Genomic DNA, 27513 nt, shown 5'->3' on the forward strand with positions numbered 1-27513 from the left:
GCCCACATGCTGGCCAGCAAGGAGTGGTGCTGCCCTGCTGTCTCACCAGGCAGGAGAGCACCTGGGCAGGGCGCTCATCAGTGGGAGCCTATTGTCCTGTAGCATTCTAGGCTCTGTTTGAATTTTAGGGTACAAAACAACACACTCCTGCCCCATCGTGCTGATGTGCTAGTAGGGAGAGGTAGTGGGTGAAGGAGTGCTGGGGAGATGCAAAATGGGGTGATGGAACAGGGAAAACTGGAGCTCTCAGCCAAGGCTGAGAACAGAGCACTCCAGTCAGGGTCCTGCCACTGACTGATGGAAGCCAGTGCCATCCCCTGCAACCTTGGCCTTCTTGTCCATGTAGACTTAGAACTTGACCCTAAGGGCCTTTCCAGCTCTCAGTGACCCAGAGTCTCTGTGATAAGTGTCTGTGTCAACATTTCCAGACCACAGCATACCGGCTACCTTGGTCCAAGTCATCCCAGGCCATACGTGAGCCTTTGGACAGTTTACCTTCCCTCCTGTCTCCGTGCCATTGTTTGTTGTGCACTCCCTCTGCCTTCTCTTTCGACCCCAATTTTTACCATGGCACTGGGTGCCTTGTGTGCCCTGGTCCTCCCCAGCCCCTTCAGCCAAGTTACAGCCATGCCCAGATCAGATTCTCAGGCCCCAGGAACTGGTAATGGTGGGCAGCCTTTTTTCCTGTATGTACTTCCTGGGTCATTTTGTGCAGACTTTCCAGGTTTGGGGAGCATCTTTTTAAACGTGCACCGATTTCACTTCACATCATGTGGTAGAGATACTAGCAGCAGATTTTGCACATTGCTAACCTAAGAACCTGCCTCCGTGTCTAACCTGGATGATTGCATGAGCCTGCACCAAAGCCCCTGGCAAAGCTGGGCAGAGCTTGTCTCTTTTAAAACCTTCCTGCTAGGTCTAACAACAGGTGACTTTTAACCTCCCTTTGTGCTTTGAAATGCTTATACCTGAGTCATCCGGAATGACCAAGGGCCTCTGGGACTAAGGGTCAGGAGGAGCCAGCCACTCAGGGTGGGCACTGCATAACGGTGCTGGGAGGAGGAGCGTGCATGGTTTGGACATCAAGTGTAACTTTAACCTGAGTGTCACATCTGTGGCTTCCCTGCCAGCAGAGCAGAGCTAGAGCCATAGGTAGGCTAGATTCTTAGGCTGGGCTCTTCTCTCTCTTGTTTACTTTTGTTTTTGCCCCTGCAGTAGTTAGCTCTGTCTGTTCTGCATGCCTTTCAGTTTGGGGAGTTTTGCTTCATTTGTGTTTTGTTTCTTGCATGCTTCACTTTCTTATTTTGAATTCCACAAAGGTTTGTTTGTTTTGTTGATTATCATGTTTTACTCCATGGTTTCCGTTTTTCCCCTCGTTTTGTCTTCTTGCAGGTAGAGATTAGTTCTTCCTGTTACTGTAGAGGACGGGCTCCACTTCCCCAAGGAAAATGTTTCAGATGTCACCTCACTGGCATCCCGAGCAGTTGCCTCCCTTCCTTCTCTCCCCGTCCTAGAAGGAAGTGGCATCACACCACCCGCACCCCGCGTCCTGGCTTTTGTAGGGTTTGTTGCCTAGAGCCGCCTACCTTTTGTTTTGCAAAACAAACAAATAAATCCTGAAGCTCTGCTCCTCCCCCTGTCCTTCCCAGCATTCTCTTGTCCTCCAGTCTTCTCGTTTGCTCATCAGTGTGCTCCATTATTCACTTTTGTTTGGTTTAGTTCTCCTAGAAGCTGCTTGGTTAGAGCCGTGTGATGTTACTGTCCATGTTTTTTCTGTTTACCTAGAAGCAGCTACTTGCCAAAAAAAATTTTAAGGTGATTTGTTGAATTTGTCTTTTAATTGAAAAAAAAAAAAATGATGCCGAGGATAAAAGACAGCCCCATCAAGGAGCTTTTCTGTGGTTGACCCTGGCCAGAGGTGTGACACTCAGAACCGGGAGTCCCGAGTGTTACTAACCAGTGTTTAATCGGTTTTTTTAAGACTGAAGTGGCCACCTCCCCATCCGGTGCCTGGCAGAGGCTCCATAGAGTCAACCAGGATCTCCAAAGCGAGCTGGAGGCCCAGTGCCAGCGCCAGGAGCTGGTCACGCAGCAGATCCAGTCCCTGAAACGCAGCTATGGGGAGGCCAAGGACGCAATCCGGCACCATGAGGCCGAGATCCGGAGCCTCCAGGCGCGGCTCAGCAATGCCGCCGCCGAGCTCACCATCAAGGAGCAGGCACTGGCCAAGCTCAAGGGGGACCTGAAGCTGGAGAGGGACAAGGTCCGTGAGCAGCTGGAGGAGCGGCAGCACCGTGAGGCCGCACTCAGCGGGCAACTGCACGCCAGTGAGCAGAAGCTTAAGAGCGCTGAGGCCCTGCTGTTGGAGAAGACACAGGAGCTACGGGACTTGGAGACGCAGCAGGCACTGCAGAGGGACCGGCAGAAGGAAGTGCAGCGGCTGCAGGACCGCATCGCCGACCTCAGCCGGCAACTAGGTGCTAGCGAGCGGGCCCAGAGGCTGATGGAGGAGAAGCTGCAGGCCAACTACGAGCTGCTGCTGGAGAGCTGTGAGAAGGAAAAGCAGGTGCTTCTGCGGAACCTCAAGGAGATGGAGGACAAGGCCAGCGCCTACGAGGACCAGCTCCAGGACCGCGAGCAGCAGATGGAGGTCCTCCAAAAGGAGAAGCTGAGCGCCAAGTTCGAGGGCAGTGAGGTAGTCCACCAGCTGGAGGAACAGCTGCAGATGAAGGAGGCCAGCATCCAGAAGCTGGCTGAGCATGTCCAGAGCCTCAGAGACGAGCGGGACCTGATTAGGCAGCGGTTCCAGGAGCTGATGGATCGTGTCACCCTGTCTGATGGGGACATGGCTGAGCTTCAGGAGAAGCTGAGTGTGAGGGAGGCCGACTACCAGAGCCTGGAGCACTCCTACAGGAGGGTGGCTGGCCAGCTCCAGAGTATGCACGTGCTGCTGAAGGAGAAGGAGGAAGAGCTGAAGCACATCAAGGAGATGCATGAGAAAGTTCTGGAAAAGAAAGAGCAGGACCTCAATGAGGCTTTGGTTAAAATGGTTGCTTTGGGGAGCAGCTTAGAGGAAACAGAAACAAAGCTCCAGGCAAAGGAAGAGATTTTAAGGAGATTGGGAAAGGAATTCTCAGAGGATGCGGAGGAGCCACAGAGCTGCCTAGAAGAGGCAGGGGATGGCACAGTGCTGTCGGGCCCACGGCTCCAAGCTGCTGGCTCACCCCCAGCCTCCCAACATTCCAGGCTTGAGGATGAGGATCCTGGGGCTGTCCTGGTGGAGGAGCGTGGCGATATCAGCCCCAAGAGAGAAGAGAGCATGGTGTCTCTGAAATCAGAGGTGCCAGACAGGGAGGGGCTCCCTCAGAGCACAGCAAAACCTGACCAAGGAGGATCTGGTGTTAAAAGGCAAAGAATCCGGTTCTCCACGATTCAGTGCCAAAAATACACGCACCCCGATGGGTCTGAGAAGACCTGGACCAGCAGCACATCCTCTGACACCAGCCAGGACCGGTCGCCCTCAGAAGAGAGCATGTCATCAGAGGCCACCCCTAGCTCTCTCCCTGCAACCAGTGACTCCGACACTTATCTCTCCATAATACACTCCCTAGAGACCAAGCTCTACATAACGGAGGAGAAGCTCAAAGATGTGACGGTGAAGTTGGAGAGCCAGCAGGGCCAGAGCCAGGAGGCCCTACTTGCTTTGCACCAGCAGTGGGCCGGCACGGAGGCACGGCTCCGTGAGCAGCTCCGGGCCAGCCTGCTCCAGGTTGGGGCACTGGCCTCCCAGCTAGAGCAGGAAAGACAGGCAAGGGCGAAGATAGTTGAAAATCACGTTGGGGAGCTTGGTGACTTCCAGATGAAAAACAGTCAGGCTCTGGCTTGCTTAGAGAACTGCCGAGAACAGCTACGATCCCTGCCAGCAGCCAGCCAGGAGGAAGCACAAGACACAGGAGCAGGCCCCCTGGCCAGCACAGAGGGCACACTCATCAGCACCCACCCGGCCATGCACCACTGGTCCACTCCTCCAGACAGTGCGGCCCAGGCTCAGCCTGAGGACTCGAGTTTCTTGGAGATCAGGAAAGCACTTTCACAGCCACCGCACCGGCCTGAGCTGACCGAGCAGGAGCGGCTGAAACTCCTTTCTGATCAAATAGCTCTGGAGGCCTCACTGATAAACCAAATAGCAGAGTCTTTAAAAAACACAACATCAGATATCTCGCGAGTTCTCCATGAGATCTCCCAGTCAGGAAACTTGCCCCTGGAACCTGAAAGTGTGGCTCTCTGCCCTGGGGCCGCAGCAGACACCTGGGCGAAGAAGTTGCTAGTGGATGGTGAATTCTGGAGCCAGGTAGAGTCCCTGAGTAAGCGCCTGGGAACGCAGAGAGGAGAGGCAGCTGATGCTTCCAGAGGAGAGCCACAGAGTGTCCCAGCAGCCCTGGTCCCTGCCCTGGCAGATGCCACGTGGGTGAGGGCAGAGCTCAACTTTGCCCTGCAGTCAGTAAGGGAATCATTCCAACGGAGGTTGCAGAGCATCCAGGAGACCCTCCAGGGGACCCAGGTGGCCCTGCAGCAGCACAAGCGCGTGCTAGGGGACATCTTGGGAGCCTACCGAACCCCCGACTTTGAGAGAGTGATGCAGCAGGTCTCAGAAGCCCTCAAGCTTCCCTCAGGCATCGAAGACAATGTACAGGCATCCTGGGACCTGAGCCCATTAGGAGAAGTACTAAGTCATCAAAAAGCAGCCGGCTCCCAGGAGCCCTTTTTCGTGGACCACCAGAGCTCTGGGGCCCTTGTTGCTATTCAGGAAGAACTCGCCCTGCAACTTAAAGATAAGGCCAGCCTCTTAGGGGAGATATCTGCCGCTTTAACCTCACTTCCCCCTGTAGAATCAGTAAGAGATTGTCAGAAGCTTCTCCAGGTATCCCAGAATCTCTCCTGGAACACTTATCTGGGAGGCCTCGGTCAGTATTCTTCATTATTAGTTCAGGATGCAATTATTCAGGCTCAGGTGTGTTATGCAGCCTGCAGAATCCGGCTAGAGTATGAAAAGGAGCTGCAGAGCTACAAAGAGTCCTGGCAGAGCAGGGGAGCCTCCTGCCAGGAACACGAGCAAGCCATCGGGGCTCTGAGGGAGGAGTACGAGGAACTTCTCCGGAAGCAAAAGAGCGAGTACCTGGAAGTAATTGCCATCGTCGAGAGGGAAAATGCGGAGCTCAAGGCCAGGGTCACCCAGCTGGACCGTCAGCAGAGGTGTCTGGAGGAAGTGGAAAGCAAGCACAGTGAGAACATGTTTGCCCTGCAAGGAAGGTACGAGGAGGAGATGAGGTGCGTGGTGGAGCAGTTGAACAGAGCAGGGGACACACTGCAGGCAGAGCACAGCAGAGTCCTGAGCCAGCTAGACGCCTCTGTCCGAGACCGGCAGGACATGGAGAGGCAGCACGTGGAGCAGATGCAGAGCCTGGAAGACAGGTTCCAGCTAAAGATCAGAGAGCTGCAGAGCATCCACGAGGAGGAGCTGAGGACCCTGCAGGAACACTACTCACGGAGCCTGCAGTGCCTACAGGAGGCCCTGCACCACTACCAGAGGCGGCACCCGGAGGCCCTGCCAGCCCCCAGCTCCCCACCCAGCTGGCCCACAAGCCAGCCCAGGGACACTCTGCAGGCCGCCAGTGGAGAGGCTGAGTCCATGACAGGGCTGAGAGAGCGCATCCAGGAGCTGGAGGCCCAAATGGACACCATGCGGGAGGAGCTGGGACAGAAGGACCTGGAGGGCAGCGCGGCCACACTGCGGGAGAAGTACCAGAAAGACTTCGAGAACCTTAAGGTTCTGAAGTGTCCCTTGACTTGCAAGGCAGGGGAGGGGCAGGCCTTATTCTGCTTGTCAGGGGGTGGTGTCCCGTAAACAAGGCTCTCAGGGTGGAGCTGAGGACAAGCAGGACAAGTTGATATTCTCTCTCCCCTGAGTCCTCACTGGCGTGACGTGGTCTCAGGCCAGGGCCTAGCCTCCTGTTCAGCATCCACCCTACCTCCACCCCCAAGGAGGGTTGGCAGAAGACAACTGGGAGCACCGTAAGAGAAGGAGTATGGTCCCCCCCCATCACCCCTTGGCCTGGTTCCTCCGCATGACCCCAGCAGGGGGAAGCCTTTCTTGTTCCCATCCCAGCCTTGCCCTCTCTTCCACCCCCACAGAACCCACTCTAGGCCAGTACAGATGTAAACCTGTGGAGAAGAACCCAGGGGAGATGGGCCAGAGCCTCTCTTAGAGGGCTGTCTCCTTCTGACTGCCCCAGGAGAACAGAGTTAGAGTTCCCAGAAGAGGATATTTGCAAGGCAGTGTCAAGGGTCACTCTCTTGTCCCCAACTATCTGTGGGGAACTGTCATTTAATGGGCACTCTGTGGAAGAAGGGCTTTTCTACTGAGCACGCTTCTCAGTCACTGGGGTTCCTTCTCTGGAGGCTGCAACCTGTCCCCCACACCCTCACTCCATCTCACACTCTGCCTCATGAGGCAGGATAACCAGGCCCTGTCAGGTGTAGGTGACATTCCCAGGCTCCTCGGGGCCTTGGGCTCTGTGGGCCGGTCCAGGTTCTCACCTATCCCATTTGTAGGTAGAGATGCCTGCCTGCCTGCCTGCATGCGTGGACCATGACTGCCCAGAACTTCCCCTAAGCTTCACAGCATTACCCTCCCAAGCCTTGCACCATCCCTTGGGTGGAGCTGCATGCAATAAATGGCCAGACTCCTCAAAAGCCCTCCATCCCCAGTCAGACCTGGCTATGAGATGGCAGCATGGGCTCCCAGGCTGCAGGCAGCTGCTTTACTGCTCCTGCCAAACCCAGTGCTAACACCGCTATTTCCCAGCTGCTTGTTCCTAGAACTCTGAAAGTGGAAGACAAATGTGGCAACAGTGTATTCTTTACCTCTGTGTGATGACACAGCTCACTGACCAAAGACAAGCACATGTGGTCATCAGCAAGCTCTTGGATGGCCAAGAGGCCATTTTCTCCGTTCTTTTTACAAGAACCTTTTGAAAACTTCTGAATCGTGAGAAAGCTTTAAGAGTTGTTTTCCAAAAGTGTGCAGACCGTGCCCCCAGGGTGGTCAGCACAAGTGAGCACAGCATTCGAGTGGGCCAGCTACACCTTTACCAGTAATTTGCATAAACATTGGTCTTAGTGCCCTGCCGCAGAGCACTCAGCTCCTTCCTGCGAAGCCCTCAGGTCCGTGTCGCTGGGTCTCTGGGCACGTACATACCTTGTGTTCACTGGGAGCCAGGTACTCCCATCCCAGCAGTGAACGGTTTCCTCTCTGTTCCGACAGAGCCCCTGCCCCTGTGCAGTGCGGCGTTGTCAGCCCCCGTGTCAGTCATCTGGGCGGTGACAGCATATCATTAGTTAGCAACAGATCATGTTTGAGGGCTTCTGGTAGCATGTCTCTAGGGGCTGAGATGCTGCTCCTTCTGTGCATTCTGGAGGGGCAGGAATTACAACAAAATAGCACTCTCAAGAGCCTCCGACTAATAGCTGTTCTTTTGTGCAGAGTTTTGCCCAGATCAGGGAGACCAGGGTCTTGGCCTGACAGCCTCCCTTCTGGCCACTGCAGGCTGACACCTTCCCTCACAGTTCTGCACAGTAGCCATTGAGGAACTGGGATTGATCCGAGGGATTACTGGCTTACAAATTCAAATTTGTTTATTTTTCAACACATACACTGTCCAAGGAAGCAACGGGTCTTTATAGCTAATTCAGGGTTTCTGTAGGAAGAATTTTCACCCTTTAAGTATTCTAAAGCAGTCCAAACAAAACCCTAAAGGATTTACTAGCTATGTGCTCCTTATGAATCAAAGCACACAGGAGGGAAGATGAGGGGCTTGGAAGCCACAGCCCCTGGGCTCTTCCAGCTATGCCATGATGTGAGGGCAGTGAGACGAGGCCACTGGCCTTCAGATAGGAGCCACGTGGGAGAAGGAATGCCCAGTTGATGGGGGACAACGGTTAAGACCATTTGACCAGTGCAGCCAGTCTGTTGGAGGGAAGTCTAAACTGTTGGAAGATACTGAGTGGAGTATCTCAGAAAGGCCTCTCCATTACTGTGGGGGCCCAGACAGAGACACCCAAGTGTAGTGATTTGATTTCTTATCCTTTCTTGAATCCAGGTGCAAGAAGATCCATCAAATAGTATAGGTTGAGAGGGAGGAACCCTCCCATATTCTGCATTTGGAACGTAACATGGCCATATTCTGGTTTTTTAAAAAATCACTGGAAGGCCTAATCCTTACTCTGAAAGAGATCTTGCAGGGGATTTATTTAAAAGGTGTACCTCCATGCACAGAATGGCTGCACTGAGCACAGCCTCATGGTTATGTGGCACATTCACCTGCCCCTTTGGTAAGAGCACTGTCATAAGCCAGGTTTGGGCATCTCTGAGTGGATGTGTGGGATGGTTGGATCCCATCCTAGGGTATACCTGTGTCCTTCCCCAAAACCTATGTCCAGGTAATAAACCAGCCTCATTCTAACCAGGCACGGACAAGTTCAGAGAGCAGTGCTGTTGTGTGTCTCATTTCACCTACAATTAGTGCCCCTCTTTGTACTCCTTGGGAAGGGAAGGAGGAAGATGCAGGCTGAAAGAGAAGAGATCATGTAGTCTAGTCTGATTCCCCTCATTGAACACCAGGTGAGGGTGGACAGCTGCTTAGTGGCCGGGCCAGACCCCCTGGCTCCGCATACCCCCCACCCAACCCTCACCAGGATACCTGTCATTGGGGGGATGGTCTTGGCTCCCTTCAGCTGACAAAGACTCCTTGCTGTTTTGACTATGAAATGCCCTATCTGGTGCTGAAAGCTTCCTGTAGAACTCCAAGCAGACACAGCCAACCTCCATACATTTGCTCTCTTCTCCCTCCCTGTGGTCAGCCTTGCCCAGCAGTGATTCTGTAAAGGTTCAGGATCAGCTGTTTTAAATTCTACTGCAGCCTCTTCCCACTCAAAGCACTGACTTTCCACAGAGAAGGAGGCTTCAGAATAATCTCCCAAATAAGAGAATTTATGTAAACTCTCTTTCCTAAATGCTCTGGTAGCGTAAAATGCCCAGTTGTATCAGTGAGCATCTGCAGACAGCCGTCCAATGGCTTTGCTGGCTCCATGCTTAGTGTCAGGGAGCATGCTGTCTGGACCAGGGAGCCTAGAGAGACCAGGCTGCTGGCTTCATGATAAACACAACACCCAGCACAGTGGTCAAGGAAAACCTCCATGGAGTCCTTTTTACATCTTACAGGCCACGTGCGAGCGAGGGTTTGCAGCCATGGAAGAAACGCACCAGAAGAAGATTGAGGACCTGCAGAGGCAGCACCAGCGGGAGCTGGAGAAGCTGCGGGAGGAGAAGGATCGCCTCCTAGCCGAGGAGACAGCAGCCACTATCTCAGGTGGGAGCTGAGCCTGGGAGACACTTGCACCCTTAGGACAGGGCATGCGGCAGGCTTCCTGAGCTGACTGCACGGCTGGGCAGTGAGCGGCCTTCACACTGTGAGCGGACTTCACACTGTCTTCTAGCTGAGGTTTCAGCTTGGTTTTCCAAAACAAGCCTTTGATGGTTTCCTCCAGGAAGAGGCTGGTTTGGGGAGCCCGCTGAGTGCTTGCAAGCCCTAGCCCAGCACCCCGAGCTTCACCCAAGGGGCGGTCCCCGGCCTCTCCAGTCCCCTCGCTGACTTTGTGCTCCAACAGCATAAGACCACCTCTGCCTACGGTGGCCAAGGACATCAGAGCACAGAGTTGCTGCAGCTTTTGCCTGGTGACAGACTTCGGCACAGAGCCTTCTGATATTTAAAAAAAAAACAAAAAAAAAAAACAAAACAAAAAAAACACCTGCGTCCCTTTTCTGGTGGGAGTTCCCTGGGAATTCCTTGGTTTGGGTGAGGCCAGCCTGACCACTCATGGACGCTGCATGAACAGCAGGCAGACACAGTGCTGTCCTGTCCACCTTGCCCCCGAGCCTCTCATGCTGATGGCTGTGTCCCTGCCCGCAGCCATTGAAGCCATGAAGAATGCTCACCGGGAGGAGATGGAGCGTGAATTGGAGAAGAGCCAGCGGTCCCAGATCAGTAGCATCAACTCGGACATTGAGGCCCTACGACGACAGTACCTGTGAGTCCCTTCCTGCCCCCAGGAGGTGGCCCTCGTAGGTGGGGCTAGAGGGATTTCTGCTCTTCAGGTGGGGAGAGGCACCCTGCTGAGTCTTTCTGAGAGCCACAAGGACCTGGGTCTCAAGGGTGGGCATGGGCAGAGGCCCAAGGGCTCCAGGGCGGTTCCAAGCCACCCTTCCTGAGGGGCTGAGCACCTGGGTTCCACTAATGGAAGAAGCAGCTCTGTGCCTCAGGTCCAGGGTGACAGAACAGTGTCACAGGGCTTTGATTTTCGAGTGTGGAGAGAGCCTGGTCCTGGGTTATCAGACACAGAGCACCTCAAAAGTTAGTGTCGAAAACAAATCACAAGTGTGACTTCTCTCAGAAACAGGACATTTGTTTTGGCATGAATGAGTTCTGTCCTGACATCACAGGAGAGCTTTGTGTGTGGGGCCGTTAAGCTCCTTGAAAAAGGAGCAGGGAGGAACACAGGAAAGATTCTGTAGGTCTGCAGCACTTTCTAGGCTGTCCTCTTTTGAGCTGGGTAAGAATCTGTTGAGACCACAGAAGGCATGGGACCTGCTCTCTGCTTAGCTCTTTGTGTCATGTCTCATCACTCCTCACGTGTCGTGACAGGGACTCAGAGCCTTTTAGAGGCCTGGCCTAGGGGTGAGGGCAGAGCTAAGCTGTGCCCTGTCCCTAGGGAGGAGCTGCAGTCGGTACAGCGGGAGCTGGAGGTCCTGTCGGAGCAGTACTCCCAGAAGTGCCTGGAGAATGCCCACCTGGCCCAGGCGCTAGAGGCCGAGCGCCAGGCCCTGCGGCAGTGCCAGCGTGAGAACCAGGAGCTCAACGCCCACAATCAGGTGAGCCTGCCGCTGCCTCAGCCCACACTGGAATTGGGAGCCGGGCCTCACCTGAGGTGACCCTGAGTTTCTGAGCCACAGTGGCTGCCCCATCTGCAGGCAGCTCCCTGATGTCTGCCGTTCCCCAGCATGTTGACAGAAATTCTGCAGATGGTAGAGCTGGGGCGATTTTCTACATGAACCACCTCTTTAAATTTGGGTTCACATGGGCTCTAGCCCTTTTGGGACCTCTGAGATGTCCCAGTTTCTCCTGAGCGTCTGTAGATTTCTACTTCATTATTGGTGGGCAGGGCCTGTGAGGGAGGGTCATTGTACCTGATCCAGGTCTCCTGTCCTCAAGGCTAGGACCATGTGTAAAGATCCCTCAGTCAAGGCCATACATGGTTCACATTTTTGGGGGTCAGATTATTGTCTTAGAATTTGCTTGTTCTTCAGAAAATTGGGGTGCATTTAAAACTCTGCTAATGGAAAGACTTGAGGTAGGTTTAGTTTGATAAAAGCTTCTCCAAGATACTGAACCGGACCACTGTGTGCAGAGGCTCATCGTCCTTACTGTGTAGACAGATCGAGGTGTCTATGGGCCAAGACTCACCCCATATGAGGGTGCTCTGGCTGGACTGATTCCCCCTAGTCACTGCAGTGGCCTAACATGACCACGTATCAGTTGGAAAAAAAGTACAGAGGTTGACCGGGGAGAGTGAGAGGGCCTACCCCTACAGAAACTCAAATTGGACAAGCCGTTGGACAAGCGTTATGGTGACAAAGTATTGAGTATTATGGAATCCTGTGTACACAATTCTGCACACACTTAGAGCCACATAAATGGCCTTTCCAGGGATGTAAGTCACATGCAGTGACAATCTCACACGTTAAATCTGAAATGCCATAGTGTGCATAAGACTTTGTCTGTGGCTCCGTCTGCTCACACATCTCAGCCTCTTCTGGTGAGGAGACAACCTCTCCCGGTTGTGCTGTGTGAGTGCTGCCCCAGGCAGCTCTGTGAAGCCTCCCTCCTTGCTGTTGCTGTCCCACAGGAACTGAACAACCGCCTGGCTGCGGAGATCGCACGGTTACGGACACTGCTGACTGGGGATGCGGGTGGGGAGGCCACTGGCTCCCCTCTCACACAGGGCAAGGATGCCTATGAGTTAGAGGTACTGCTTGGAGCCCCTTCACCCCGCTTTGCAGCACACAAGCCCCAAGCAGGAACCAAGAGGTGGCCCTCAGCTTATGGGCAGGGATGAGAGCTGGAGACCGCAAGAAGAACATGGAAGGATCCAGATCACCCCAGGCAGCAAAAGAGAATAGCTGCCAGGCAGTGTGGGATCCACAGCAGGAGTGGGGACCCCTGGTGAGGAGGCCACAGGGACCTTCCACCCCATTGCTTGCAGTTTCTGCCACACCACAAACTCTGAGCACCTAGAATGAAACAGTGACTAGCTCTGTGAACCCTACAGTTGCTCACCATTCTGTAACACCGTATTACTTGGGGTCAGGGAAGTTTATTTTAAGTCAGAATGATTGATTCTTATATCTTTTTATAAAAGTACTTAGAGGGATCCCTGGGTGGCGCAGCGGTTTGGCGCCTGCCTTTGGCCCAGGGCGCGATCCTGGAGACTCGGGATCGAATCCCACGTCGGGCTCCCGGTGCATGGAGCCTGCTTCTCCCTCTGCCTGTGTCTCTGCCTCTCTCTGTGACTATCATAAATGAATAAAAAAAAAAAAAAATAAATAAAAGTACTTAGATTACTCCCCAGTCAGTTAACATTTCATCATGAACCTGTGCATGCTCAGTGATGTGGGAGAGGCTGAGTGAGGTCAACAGTTTCAGTAGGATGCTGTCACGGGCTCTGTCCCCAGTGCCCACCGTGACCCCTTGGGCTCAGGAACAGGGTTGTTGGGTCCAGGAGGAATTGCAGTGACTTCTTTCTGTTTCTGTAGATGTTGTGCCAGCTGTTAGCAATGGCTAAGTGTATTTGCTGGCATTTTGGGGGTGCATGTCGATGAGGAAGCAGGGGAGGAGGGGCTCCCTGCTCAGTCATCATCTTTGCTTTCAAGAATCTGCAAGTCCCTTTGTTGCTCAGTGTCAGTCCCTAATTTCTCTGTTATTCTAGGTCTTACTGCGGGTCAAGGAGTCAGAAATCCAGTACCTGAAGCAGGAGATCAGCTCTCTCAAGGATGAGCTACAGACAGCGTTGCGGGTAATGGTGCCTCCCTGCAGGAGACAGGCCTGAGGATGGGCTTGGGGTGGAGCAGGGACACATGTCTCCAAGAGCTCACAGAGGCCCTCGTGCACTCGAATTGTAGGCTTTTCTAGAGTACATTTCATCCTTAAGGGGAATGTGCTTTCAAAATTGAGTTCTCTTAAAACACCAGCCTGTAAGCAGGTGTAGTAAAAATGAGGTGTCACTGTGTCCCTGTCCTCCATGCTTCCCGTGTGCTTTGGCAGGGACAGTGAGACCAGAGACAAATGTCGTCCTGGAAAATGAGAGCTTGGTGAAGCCCACCCATCTCCACCAGGGCCCTTTTGGAATCAGAGAGGAGATGACAAAAATTGTGGTAGCCATTCAGTCACTTAGGAAATCCTAGACAGAGAGGGAGTTTCCAGGAGCTGTGCCTGTGCCTGCCAGAGCCCCTGGGGATGCTCCTTCCATGCTCATAAAGACTCTCAGCTCTGCCTGTTCCACCTCGCGTTGAGTGTCCACCTCTGAAAGATGGGTCCACCTGCCTCCCCAACTGCTGGAGACACTCCTATCATTGCACAGAAGCCTTGCAGTCCCGAGGAGATGGAGATGGACTGCCTAGCCTGCCCCTAACCACCACTTGATTCTGCCCTTCTTATCTCCAAGGACAAGAAGTACGCTAGTGACAAGTACAAAGACATCTACACGGAGCTCAGCATCGTGAGGGCAAAGGCCGACTGTGACATCAGCAGATTGAAAGAGCAACTGAAAGCAGCAACGGAAGCACTGGGTGAAAAATCCCCGGAAAACACCCCTGTGTCAGGATACGGTGAGTTCCCCAGGCTTTGGGCTAGAACCCCATCACTTGTGGTCACTCCGGTGAAGGCATAGGAGCCCATTCTGTATTTAGACCTGTGTTTCATCATCAAGAACCACTGCAGGGCACCGGGCCCAAACCTAGTAGGCACCCTGCTACCATGGAGGAACTATTGTCCTCTCGGCACGCTGCTGGGCGCACTTACTGATCACCTTGAGGGGAAGTCATGCCGTTGGCATGTATTTTCATAAGAATCACAGGTTGCATTTTTGCATTTTTCTATCTTCCTAAAGAACCCAATGGTTCGGGATCCCTGGGTGGCGCAGCGGTTTGGCGCCTGCCATTGGCCCAGGGCGCGATCCTGGAGACCCGGGATCGAGTCCCATGTCCGGCTCCCGGTGTATGGAGCCTGCTTCTCCCTCTGCCTATGTCTCTGCCTCTCTCTCTCTCTCTCACTGTGTGCCTATCATAAATAAATAAAACAAAAAAAAATTAAAAAAAAAAAACAAAAAAAGAACCCAATGGTTCAGTGATAGTAGCTGTTAGTAGCTAGTAGTTAGTAGCTAGCTTGATCATGGGGCTTGACCATAAAAACCTCCAAGAGACCATGGGGGTCGGGAACAGGCTACTCAAAACATGTTTCAATTCACTGGTATCCAGAAAATGACACTGGGTTTCCTCAGCCAGCCAAGCGATAACAATCGTGGCAACGCTGGCAGACAGGTTGAAGCAAGATCACTTGCGTTGCTGCGGGAGGACGAGTTGGCGGTCTTTCTGGAATCAGTCAGATGATACCTGAGCACCACTCAAAATCAAGCTATAGGCTAACTCTGGAAGGGTAACAAAATGACAACAGCAGCTACTTCTGAGGAGGACCTTGGGGTGGCAGAGGCCATGGATGGAGGAAGGTTTAGAATTTGGGGGAGAATGCATAGATCCTATGACCTGCCAGTTGAACTTCTGAAGGACAAGTGCATGCAAATACGCTAACAGGAGCTTGTTGCATTTGCAGCAGATGGAGGCCCGTGGCTTCACTACACAGTGAAATACCGTGCCTTTCTTAAAAGAGACCAGGTAGAGGTTTTTGTTTTGACCTGGGAAGAGATCCATAAGTACACTAAGTTTAACCTCCTGCCCGGACACACGGTGTGGGGTGACCCAATGTACATTTGTTTTAGCCATCTTTTAGAAGTGTGAAGGACGGTACCCCAAACTGCGGATGGCAGGCATGTGGGGGTGGATTGTGATTCTTGCTCCTTTGCTGTATCACAGCCCTGGGTTGCTAGGAAGAAAGTGGGAATAAAGAAATAATGGGACAGTGGGTCTGTCCACGGGCCGGAGGGAGCATCCTAGGACCACCTCCACCACCCCCCACAGAGCTCAGCTGCAGTCAGCAGCAGGCAAGGGGAGGCTAGCCCAGGGCCACACAGACACCCTCAGGCCGTTCCAGTGCTTTCAGTTGTTTCAGGAGGAAGCTTAGTGTGTGTTTTTATGATCATTGGCTTGATTTTCTCTTAAAGATGTTTAAGGAAATGCCACAGGCATGTGGCAGTAACAGGAAGCTTGGGAGATTTTTGCACATTCAGTCTTGTTCCACAGAGTTTTTTAAAACAAATGTAATGGGTCCGTTTGTTCCTTTAGATATAATGAAATCTAAAAGCAACCCTGACTTCTTAAAGAAAGATAGATCCTGTGTCAGCCGGCAACTCAGAAACATCAGATCCAAGGTGAGTCTCGGGTGCAGCCCCAGGGTGTGTGGGCCTATGGGACGTTAGAGAGGAGCCAGAGTCAGAGCCCACCTCGGACCGAAGCAGGGGGTCCCCAGGGTCCCACAACTTCTCTGGCTCCACCATGCCTCCCTGCTGGGCCAGTTCTGGTGGCTTCAAGTGCTGGGTCTCCTTCCTGCTGAAGTAGAACCAACTTCTGACAGTGACAGTACAGGAAACAGAGCTTGGAGTGAATTTGACACTGGACCTCCAAGGCCAGATTTCCCCCCAGACACCCCTGGGCCAGCCCTACTCTGTCTTCACACATCCCTAGTTTAACACTGATGCTGCCTGCCTTCAAGAGAGGAAGCTGCCTACACCTCTTCCCCTGACCACACTGTAGCACATCCCCAGTGTGTGTCCCCCACCCTGCTGTGTGCCTCTCCATGGGAAGGACGGGCGGAGGGTGGGAGTAATGAGCTTGTTGCATTTAGGATTTATTGTGTGTGTGTCTTATTTTTTGCTCTTTCCTCTGACAGTCCGTAATTGAGCAGGTCTCATGGGATAACTGAAACGAGCCCGCTTCCAGGTCCCCTGTCATGTAGGTAAACCACCTCTCACCACCCACCCACCTGCCACCCTCCAGGGGGTAGCTACCTGCATGCACTGCTCACACCTCCATAGCAAGCTCCTTGTTTTTTATTGTTACTTTATCTGCTCCAGCAAGCACATACACAATCCTGGTCAAGTTTCTTTAACCTGTTCTGGGAAATTAACTGGCCCTGTAACTTCTTACCAAAGTTGACCTTTTGCCTAGGGGAGCTCCCCTCCAGTTTGGCAGGCAAGCCATAGAGGCAGCATCTCGGGTGGGTGTGGGCCTGTGAGTGGCCCCCAGCACTGGTCAGTGTGCATGTCAACTAATCTGTGCATTTCAGGTTCTCTGGGAAACCCATCTTGCCCTCTGTCAAGAGGGGCCCTGACAGAGACCCAGCAGCCCCTGACAAGCAGAGTATCCCATCACCAAGAACCCCTCCCCACCAAGTTAGTTAATAGGCCAAGGCAGGGCGGAACCCGGGTTTCAGGGAGCCGGTACCTTGTGGGCAGGGCCAGGAAAATGGCTCAGCAGAGCAAGAGGACAAGGGAGGGGTTGGGACTGAAGATTTACCAGCACTTTTTTTGGTTTTGGTGTTCTTTTAAACAAAACAAAAGCTTCTATGTGTGCCATTGAAGGCAGTAGTATAAAGAAAGAAGGTAAGGACACAGAAGTGCTGGCTGAGAAACATCAGCCTGTTTGAAAACAAACAGAAGGACAGTGGGCCCATGCCTGGCCATTCCTGGTCTCCACACCAGGCCGTGCATCCCAGTTACATGGCAGCTCACTTCAAAGTGTGCTTCCAGCTGAACTGACTTGATCTCATTAATTCTCTGACGAGAAGGTTAAGAACAGCAGGAAGAACACCATCTCTGGGCCCTGGTCCTGGCAGAGGGGACACTGATATGACGCAGGTCCGTCCAACACTGGCTCCTTTTGCTTGTGTGCCTACAGCTCGCTCTCCAGCTGGATCCACCATCCAGAATCCTGTGGCTAAGGGGCTTTAGCCCAATGGCTTGGATGAAATGGGTTTGCTTTAGGAAGACGTTTAAGAAAATCCCTAGTATTTTAAACCAATCAGTTTGGTTTTATTTATTCTACTATACAGTCCCAAATCACTTTTAACCAAATATGGTTTATGCTTGACTGAAAACTTAGTGTGGGCTCTTTCTGTAACCATGAAAAACATTCTGTTTAGCAAAAATAGAACTTGTTCTTTGGTTTAGGGTTTTCTTATTAAAGAATCTACTTCCTATTTGAGGTTGAACTGTATCTGCTGTAAATTCACTGTTAATGATTTAGGCCTTTTGCCCATGTCAGTTAATGTAAATGTAAATGACAGTCAGTGAAAAACTTCTGGAAAGCCTTGTTACAGTGTGTCCACCCTGTCAAGATAGATTATGTGTCCCAGGTGGCATGTCAAAGTCCCTGCAGGGGAATAAAAGTACACAGGACTCTGGACAAAAGACCAGAAAATCTGCAAAAAGACCTTTATCAAGAAGGGTTTTTGTAGTGGGTGCACTGGGAAGACCTTTTACACCAGCTGGGAAGGAACTACAGCAAAGGTAGAAAGTGAGAAAACTGACTGGGCCTCCAGGGCAGCCTCAGCCTCTCAGAGGTGCCAGGACCCAGGCAGGAGTGGTCAGGAGCCCAGGAATGGGGCTTTCCCAGATGTCTTTGAGTCCACGGTTGGCTTGGACAAGTCTCTATTGTCCTGATATGCAGGCACAGTCCCTCTGGTGTGAGTAGAAAGACAGGGACCCTGCAGATGTCCTCAGGGACACGTGTTGTGATGCCAAGGGCTCAGGCCTGTTTGCGATGTCAGTAGGCACTCACACTGGGATGTTTACTGTCCTTTTCCCTGACTGTATTTGGAGATTCCCCATTCCACACCCCCCCCAACCCCCACCATGGGAAGACCAGGGGATGAAGTTGCCCAGAAACCAAACCTATTGTCAGTGCTCTGTGATATGGGATCTGATACGTACTGACTTATGTCCTTTATCGGTGTTCTGTTTCTGTATCCTGCCTCACTGAGAAGGATAGAAAGTCTCAGCACCCATAAAATCAAGGCAAGCTCAGTGCTTAAGAGCATCATGGCTTTCCTGGTATTAGAACGGAGCGAATCTTTCCCATGAGATCCTCATGGAGGCCCCTTTCTGGTAGTCTGAGTATGGGCTCACAGAGATACTTGGTGGAGAAATCGGCTGTGTGGGAGGAATGAGCCCCAGGGGAGCTACTCTGCACCCCAAGGACCCTTCTCTGGGCACGCAGAGTCAGTGTAGGGGTTGTGCACATTCTTCCCTTCCAGTTCTAGTGTACAGCCCTGTGTGGCACACAGCCTTGGGCTCCCCCTCATCGCCCTGTTCCCCTGCTACATTCCTGAGTACAGCAGGGACTCTGACTTTTCATGGAAGGAGCATACCCCCAGGCAGGACATTTGCTAGCCCTTGAAAGTCCCCAGCTAGAACAAAGCGGTATGACATGTGACAGGCCTGCCTGTGGGCCTGGCACTTAGGTGTGGGGCCTCCCACAACTGGTCATGTATACCTAGCACCTGTCCAAGACTGACCCTGTGCACATGGCAGCCCCTTGGCCTGAAGCACTTGGGAGAAGACCTGAGAGCATCTGAGGCGATCATGTATGTTAAGGGAATTTCTGGTTCAGAATGGAACATGGATTTGCCCCCATCCTCCAACCAACTGGGTAGCAAGCTTCAATAGTGACCCCCTAACCAACAGCTTATATTGAGGTCCATCTGGACCAGTGGGTTTCAGAAAGGTTAGCCATAGAACCCTTTATTTAAAAAGGGGGAGGGCAGTTATCTTTATTCATCTACACACATACAGCTCCACAGTATAGAAAAGAAGCAGAGCTGTTCTACATAACCTGAGGGGAACACCAGGGCCCACCTCCCTGGCCTCAGACCTTGCAGGTGGCCCAGTCACACAGTCCTCACTCGCAAATATGTGCTCCAAAGCATCTGACTGAGCCACATCAGGACCTCCTGAGACTGTGTCACAGCTGGAAACAGGCTGGGCTCTTTAGGTCCCTGGTTTTTATTTTATGGTGCATTTTATTTCATGGTGCTCAGGTTTGGGGCTAAAACTGGTGTAGCTGTCTGGAGCCTGTACCCAGGGCCAGCCTCAAGTCCTATACATCTTAGGGGATCCTGTACCTTTGTCAGCTCTAGCACATGCCAGCCAGCCCAGGGACCTGGCAATCTGAGGCTAGTGTCCAGCTGCTAAGAAGCGAGCCCTGTCCGAACTGATACTGGAGTATCCTCAGCTGTACTCTGAAGTGATACTCCTTTCCTCATTGAGAAAGGAGATCTTTGGGAAAAGCCTCCAGCAGTAAAGTGAGAAATAATTTGTCCCCCAGTTAGGAAAATATCACTCATCCTGGATCACACGGGTTTAAACTGCTGAGGTCACACATTAGAGTATTGGTTTCACATTCTGAAAATCTTAGTAAATATGTTAACATGTTCCCAGGTCCCCAGTAACAGCAAATCCAGCAGGGCTGCTGCTCAGGGAGTGCCAGGAGCAGGCCCAAGGGAAGCAGGCGCTGCCAGGGTACACCAGGGAGGAGGGGTCCCTGGCCACACTGCCAGCAAAGCCCTGCGAGCTCTGCAGCCCTCCTCATAATGCTCAGTATCCTGGTCACAGAGGAACTAGATCTGGACAGACACACACAGAGAAGGACATGGATGGGCGGATTTCTAGTTCTTGGCACAGCTTTTTCTCCTGGCTGAATTGATCTGGTCGCTGCTTGTCTGAAGAGCCTTAAGCTCAGAATTCAGCTTCTTACACACATGGTCTGTTTCTCTGGTTTTTGCTTTTTCATCCAGATAACACCATTTCACAGGGGATGTCTCTCTCCTTAGCATGCCCCACTAATCTCTCGAGGAGCCCTTCCTGCCCTGCCCTCCACCCCAGCACCCGCACCTCTGCCTGCCTGCAGCCGCACGCACGCACAGCACCGGGCCTCGTAGTTAACAGTCTCCTTCTTTCTCTCCTACTTTCATCTCCACCCAGAGTCTGAAAGAAGGCCTGACGGTGCAAGAACGCTTGAAGCTCTTTGAATCCAGGGACTTGAAGAAAGACTAGCCGTGTCCCGTTCAACTTGAACACACACACCCCTCCCAGCCTGCGGCAGCACTACCCCAGCGCTGCTTTTTGTCTGTACCTTTATTTTTTATTATTATTATTGTTGTTGTTACTGTTGTCATCATTAACTGTAGGTATGGATGCATGAAAGACCGATTTAAGGGTTGTTCACACCGTTCCCTGCTGTGTTGATTCCAGCTTCCTATGTGTTTGTCAAAGCTTTTTTTCCATGGTATTCTCAAATCAGCCAAGCAGCGGGGCCGGGAGAGCTGTGTGCTCCCGGCCGGGGTCTGCACAGAGCCCCTGCCCACTGCATCCACCGCACTCACCGTCAGTATTAAGGCCCAGCAGCCTGTCGATAAGCTAGCTCGTCCGCTGAGGGCACTGTGCAGAGTTGGGGCCTCCGGTGGCTCTCGCTTTGCTGCGTGTGGGCGCCAGGGGGGCAGCACTGACAACTCACTGGCCTGCGGGAGGAGCTGGAGGAGCAGGTGGGGAGGCGTGGCTTATAACCTCCACTCACCACCTTTGGTTTGGGAGAAGAACAGTATTTTGTACTTGTCCCACTAATTCAGCTTAGAGCCACAGCCCAGATAATCGTGGGGAACCTTTCACAACCTGGAAAATGTTGAAAGCAGCCATTCCTATTTTTGTTTGTTTTTTATTAAATCTTGCACAAAACCCCGGCCCCTCTCATTCCTTCCTACGCTCGTTCTTTTCTTGGTCACTAGTAGTCCTGGTCTTTTCATAAAGACTCACAGAGTGCTGAGCTGCAGCCCGGGGCTTCACACTGCTTGCCAGTCGTGATGAATTCCCTTGGGTAGTCCTCTGAGGGGAAGGACTGTTCACGTCTTGAACCTTCCTGAAAGAAGCCTCTACATTGCTTTTGAGAAGGTTGAGCGAAGACCCCTATGTTAAGTCAAGAAGAAAGTACAGAGGATGTCGGATGAAACTTGCTGTTATATGTCTTGAGCTCTGATTTGAGCTCTGAAAAGTTCTCTTGCAGCGGAGAGCCAGAAGTAAAACTATACTAACAATTTTGATTTTTCTTAGAGAGTAAGACCTTTTTAACTGCCAGGAAACACCACAGTAATCCTTGAGAATCTGCTACACGGGGCTTCTGTCATGGCCCCGTGAGAACTATTGATCGTGTTAAGACAAGGGAGTGTAAACCAGCCCAGCCCAGCGGGCCGCTGTTCTGTGGCCTTCAGAGCAGGCCGGAAGCTTTGCCTTGGAGGGTTCGGAGGAGCCCGCTCTGGTCTCGTTGCTTCTGTTGCCCCGTTCGTTTTACTGCCGGGAGCATGTGTGCGCTCTGTGTCAATGCTCCCGTTAGGTTGGCAGTCCCTGGGTACATGGGGACTTTGCAGGTAAAAATGTAGAAGTGCCCTTGCTTGGTCTCTAGATTTAGTTCAGAACAGGCTCATCCAAGGAAAGGCCTGGAAGGGTCTGGGGCATGCCATCTTCTCATGGGAATAAACTCTGAGTTCTCCACTGGCATTGAGCCTTTCCTTCATCAGCTTCCAGAATCTTAACCCATACCCATCACTCCTTTGCTGCTATTCTTGCACGTTTTCAAAAGCAAGAGAATATCAGGTCTGGTGTTTTAATTCTACTTCTCAGACACTGCTCCCTGCACCCCACTCCACCCCCCCTGTAGGTTGGCAGCATTTTTAGAAAGGACCACGATTTTGTGTGTGTGCCGCTCCGAACAGGAGCATACAGAAGGGATGTTGGGCCCTGGGGACCCTTCCGTCTCTAGAACTCTGTTTAATGGGTGTGTCGTCCAAGGCAGAGAGTGATGTGCTGTCCAGCAGAATCTGATGGGCCAGGGGCCTTGTGCCGCGCCTCTGCTCAAGCTGTCTCGGCACCGTGATTTCACGGCACCCCTCAGAAAACCTCCCTCATGTAGTGCAGTTTTCTGTGTGGCTGCCCCTGCTGCCTCTGGGCAGTCTGGCCCTCCTCCAGGCAGCCCCCTGCCTCTAGCCCTCCCAGCTTACCTGGCAGCATCCCCGCATGCATTCAGGTGCCACCTGCCTTCAGACTGTGCCGAGTCTGAAATCTGCAGTGCTTTGTAGAGGTCGAAGAGCACCTTACATGTCTTCATCATTTACCCCTTGAGGTTAGACCTCCGGAATCCTTGAACTCGTGTGCTGAGTGTAGCATGTGGAAGTCGAAGGCAGAGACGGGGAAAGACCTATCACTGCCGCCTCTGAAGGCTCCTCCTCACCACAGAGACCACAACTCCCTGCCCTGGGGCTGCCTCAGTCAGGGGGTTACCAGGAAGCCGGCTAGAAACGCGGGCACTCCGACTGCCACCTCCCAAAAATGCCCCGAGCCTGGCCTGGTCTTGCCCAGCATCGCACAGTGATAACTACTGTCAGGCCAAGAACTAGGATGAGTCGCCTGCTGCTGAGCCCCATCCTCCAGCTGGAGGGAGCGGGCAGGACAGAAGAAAGGGGCTGCCCTGGCCACCTGTGTGTCGCACCCCAGCCCCCACTGTGCAGTCTCCGTACGCGCCCTGCAAGCCCCCAAGCCCCCAGGGGGAGGGATGTAGCCACCAAGTTCCGGAGGAGAGAAGACAGTTGTGGAGGTGGAGTTGGCCTCTGCTGGTAGAGACGGGTCCTTCAGGGGCTGCGGATGGGCTAACACAGGTGAAGGTCAGCTCACGGCGCTCCAACTTCCCCGGGGCAGGGTGTGGTGATAACATGGATCGAGTCTCCACTAACCCACAGCCGTAACCGCTTTCCTGTGAATGGTCACTAGTTCATCTGTAACCCGCCAGCTCCTGCAAGCAAGCACACCCACCGAGAGTGGGGAAACTAGCGACAGTTCTCGTGAGCGTGAGCTTGGGTCCCAGCGAGTGCACGGCTGTGCACGAGCACAGACGCACACCGAGGAGCCACTTTCTGCTGGTCAGGCTCTGTGTTTGGCACGTGGGTGTGAGAGCTAGCGTTCCTGCTAAGTGTGGCTGGCGGCGGCTCCCCTGGTGGCCGCGGTGTGGCAGATGGAGCGCTTTGCCATTGGAAATGGAAGCTTGTGCCAGAAGGCATCGAAGTGGGTCTGAATTTAAGGGAGGAAGTTAGGGCCATGGTGGGGACATGTGGGTTTGGCAAGAGCTGAGACCAAAGGTGCCTCCCTGTGAATCCAGCAAGTGGAAAGGCCGAGAGCGAGGGAAGGCCCTGGGCTCTGGCTAGTTACGTGCACTCTGTCGCTAGCTCCCTGACCTGACCGCTAGGCTTTGGGGCCTCACCAGGGCCAGGGTAGGAAAGAGACGGAACTGCGGTTTTTAAAAACCCTGGGAGTCGGCCAGTACGGGATTCTGACAGGTAAGGCCGGGAGACCAAATGGTGTACAAAACATCATTAGAGATGTATTTAATATTCTTTATTTCACCACGGAGGGAGACAGACGGAATGTGGCCCTCTTTGTCACTGCTGCCTGGCGGTCCCCTGGGCAAGTCCGTTTTTAAGGCCTCTGGGGCAGGAGGTAGCAGGTGGCCACCCCGCCCCTGCCGCTGACCCTGTGAGCGCTTGACTCAGGCTAGAAAGGGGTGCAGCTGGGCTCCCCACTCGGTGAGCCAGCAGGCAGTGTATTTCTCCTTTAGAAGGCTTCTCCCCCGCACGCTTGCTAGTAACTCCCTGGACACTGGGGGGGGGGCTGCGCCCTCCCCAGCCTCGGTGCCTGCGTGCTAGCTTCACGGCTAAGCACGCCCCACTGCCCGCCGCTCCTGCCCCAGTGTGTCTCCTAAGGCGCTTCTCCAGGGGCTCAGAGCTGTTCTCCGCTAGAGTGGGAAGAACGTCTTCTTGAACAGAAGAGAATTCCTGAAAGGAAGTTTCCTCATCTTTGTTCTAAAGAAGCTTGAGATTTTAACACTTTCCATCCTAGATACAATTTCAGAAAGCCAGAAAACTAAAACAATTCAGTGACTCCCCCCACTTTTACTACCAAAAAAGCCTGGATGGTCGGGGGGGCTGTGTTCAAAGGTTTACGAAGGACGGAGGTATGTAGCATTCCACTTAAAAGGAATTACAGCTTGGCGTGCTGATTGGAAGCTTCACTTCTCCAGAAACTTCACTTCGGTCCTTTTGAACACCCCCCCCCACCCTCACGTGGGGCTATCCGTGTTTGCTGTTAGGCGTTTGCTGTGTAAACGGATCTGAAGTGCCCCGTCCTGTGTCCCCATGGCCGCGGCACCCCGCCCGGCCCTGCACAGGGGCTTGGGAAGGGGCCGCTGCCAACTGGCTGGTGCTGGAGCTTCGGGAAGTTGGGTACTGGCGCGCGGCTTTTCCCCTCTGGCGTCTCAGGCTCTTCTGCCTCGGGTCCTTCTCGAGCCGGGGAGCCCCGGGCGCTCAGCGGGAGTGCAGGGGAGCGCCCACGGGGGGCGGGGGTCCCGCATGCTTCGCACTCGGGGCTTTCTCAGGGCACACAGCGCCCCTCCGGCTTGCCCGTGCCACCGGGTGCCTACCGACTGATAGCCTCGGAAAGGTTTTTTTACTCAGCTGAGAGCGGGTCAAAAGGTAACGTCGTCTGCTGTCCGCGGCACCGAGTAGCACACTGTGGACACGTCCCTCCTTCCGCAGCACTCCCAGGAGAGGGGGCCCGCCGCAACCGGGTGCGGGTGCGGTGCTGCGTGTGCGCACACCGGAGAAGCACGTCTAGCCAGCTCGTACCCCCCCCCCCAGTTGAGGATTTAAGCGATAATCAGCCACAAGGGAGTCACGTAAAACCACTGGTTTGGGGATCCTTTGATAGGAAGACATGACAAAAGCGCAGTCTGGACACGAACACTCACTTTGTCTGAAGGGCCGTCTGCGGGGAAGGACCCGGCCGCATCCATGTGCCCTTTGGAGAACACGTTTCGAGTCCTCTTGTTTCTTTGTACAGGGAAGAGGTCTCCCTTCTCAGTGTTTCAACAGAAGGTGCTCAGCGGGGCAGGAGGTCGTCAGCGCCCCACCCCGCGTAGGGAGCGGGACCACCTGCGCACGCGGGTTCCCGGTGGCTTCCAGCTTCTCCGTATTGAAAAGCAACCATGTTGGTTTTCCTCAGAATAACCTGTAGGTCATTCAGAAGGAGCAGTGTAAATAGTCCTCGGCAGTTACTGCGGGGGTTTGTGTGTGTGTGTGACAGAGTTTGTGTGGGTTTAAAAAAAAAATCTTAACAGACCTCCCTGTGTAAGAGGGGGAGGAGCGCTTTGGGCACCACGCTGAACTCCACCCACCTCCCAAGGAAATGTTTTTCATGACTGGTGTATCTTTTTAAAAAGCTGCGGCCACTTCACAGGCGGTTTTAAAGAGTGTACGACAGTATCTGAGATGACAGCAGGCCTGCCTTCGTGCACTTTGCCCGTAGAAGACCTCGATCATGCTTGCTGCCGCCACAGCCGCGTCGAACCCTCCAAAAAGCGGAGAGGAACATGGTGGGTCCGTCTTCCCCACGCCCTTGACATGCTAATGGAACACCTGGAGGGAGGCTTCGTTCAAAGCACAGGTGTGGTGTGAGGGGCCCAAATGGGTGACGGTGACCTGTGCACCCTCGCCAGGCCGGGCATCTGCATCTTGCAGCGACTGGGTTCTACGGGGGGACAGCGTCGAGGGCACCGATGTGGCCAACCTGCCGCGTGTGTCCACGTCCATGTGACGAAACGTACAGTCCTACCACCTCAGAACTGGATCGTCCGGTCCTTAGGCCGACCCGGGAGGGCGTGCAGGTCTCGAGGTGGAAGCACACGGCCCGTGGGTGGCGGTCGCGGGCCTTCCCAGGAGGCAGTCCGAGCACCACAGAGAGGCGGAGTTCTGGAAGCACGGCGGTTGCCAGACGCAGCGTGCCTGCTGCCCGTCGCCTGTCCCGGGCCCTCTGTTCTTTGCCCTTTGCAGCTAGTAGCACACATTTCAGTTTTGTTTTGTAGGAAACTCGGCCTGGATCATATAACGAACACTAAAGTCATTATCATGTCACGTTTCTATCACAGAACCAATTAAAGTGGATTTTAGGATTTTTGCCTTTAGTATTAACAACTTCTCTACTGACGTTGTTAGGACTTAAGACCGGTTAAGTGATAAGAATTCATGTGGTTTTCCTAAGTAATATTTATAAAATGTAAAGTTTCTAATCACTCCTAAACAACTGTAATTCTTACTAACTTTTCTCACTAATACTCTTCTGCCAGAGTGAGTGTCTCAGGTCAGCTACTAGGGACAGCACTCAGCCCAGCCGCTGGGGGAGCTGACGCATGAACAAGGTGGGAAGTAACCCACAGCAGTGACGGCTGCCACAGCTAATGCCTTCACCCCTCGGGTGTATGATTCTAACTAGGGTTTCCTTTCTGTACTAACGTTAGATGATGATGTTCACCAAACCCAAAGTCCTGTGCGGGAGCGAGCAGCGGCCTGGAGTGCGCGGGCGAGTCCTGTGCACCAGCCTGTAGGTGCAGCAGGAGCCCCCGAGTGGGGCGGGGGACCCCGTCAGGCTATGCCGTCCTCCCGAACAGATGAGCCTGGCCAGCTAAGCCGCTCGCCCTTTATGACAATTCAAGATCGTGATGGTGTCATTGAGGATTTTTATTAACAAAGTTTCTGAACAACTGTTCACTACAGTTTGAAGTGTTACTTCCTCAGAATATTTATTCCTTTGCGTGACATGCTAGATTCCCATGGATGTAGCTTATCATTTCTATTTTGTAAATAATTACCTAACTTTACATAAACTATATCATAATAAACTATTTTTGCATCACCCTTTGCATGCTGTGAATGGGATTTTGTGTAGTGGAGAGACATGCAAAATATGCATTTAGGTCAACATTCCAAAGCTGGTCAGTAGCCTAATGATTTCTACTGGAGTTTTTTTCCACTTTTAATAATCTGCCTATTTTTAAATAATGTTTTCAGAGTTGAGGATTAGTTGTCAGCATTTTAAAATCAAAAGATTTCCCATAAGAATCTGTATTGCACATGTTCACAGACAACACATACTAAATATTTTACATCATGAATCTAATGAAGAAACACGGCTCTGTTACAGAAACCTCCAAGGGAGGCTAAGAGCACAGTAAGAAGTGCTGAGGAGAAAGAGCTATATAACTGGCACTCAAGGAACTATATAATCCTTCATTACTGGGTTTAT

The 27513-nt window shown here is 52.9% G+C and overlaps 1 protein-coding gene across 3 annotated transcripts in view; it reads left to right on the forward strand.

Annotated features, from left to right (window-relative positions):
• The window catches only part of MPRIP (myosin phosphatase Rho interacting protein), a 153914-nt gene extending 126786 nt beyond the window's left edge, over window positions 1-27128 (forward strand). Inside the window, exons 16-24 of one of the 3 annotated variants that reach the window (XM_055305452.1) lie at window positions 1982-5827; window positions 9281-9428; window positions 10029-10146; window positions 10828-10987; window positions 12022-12141; window positions 13102-13188; window positions 13837-13999; window positions 15629-15714; window positions 20323-27128. In XM_055305452.1, coding sequence (XP_055161427.1) covers window positions 1982-5827; window positions 9281-9428; window positions 10029-10146; window positions 10828-10987; window positions 12022-12141; window positions 13102-13188; window positions 13837-13999; window positions 15629-15714; window positions 20323-20394 — 4800 coding nt within the window. In that variant the 3' untranslated portion in view covers window positions 20395-27128. Of the gene's footprint in view, window positions 1-1981; window positions 5828-9280; window positions 9429-10028; window positions 10147-10827; window positions 10988-12021; window positions 12142-13101; window positions 13189-13836; window positions 14000-15628; window positions 15715-16232; window positions 16295-20322 lie in introns of all 3 variants that reach the window. The other 2 variants (XM_055305451.1, XM_055305450.1) reach the window with 2 other exon arrangements.
• Window positions 27129-27513: the final 385 nt, after the last annotated feature.

The sequence above is a fragment of the Nyctereutes procyonoides genome, unplaced genomic scaffold, assembly GCF_905146905.1.
Source record: "Nyctereutes procyonoides isolate TBG_1078 unplaced genomic scaffold, NYPRO_anot_genome, whole genome shotgun sequence".
Classification (NCBI taxonomy): domain Eukaryota; kingdom Metazoa; phylum Chordata; class Mammalia; order Carnivora; family Canidae; genus Nyctereutes; species Nyctereutes procyonoides.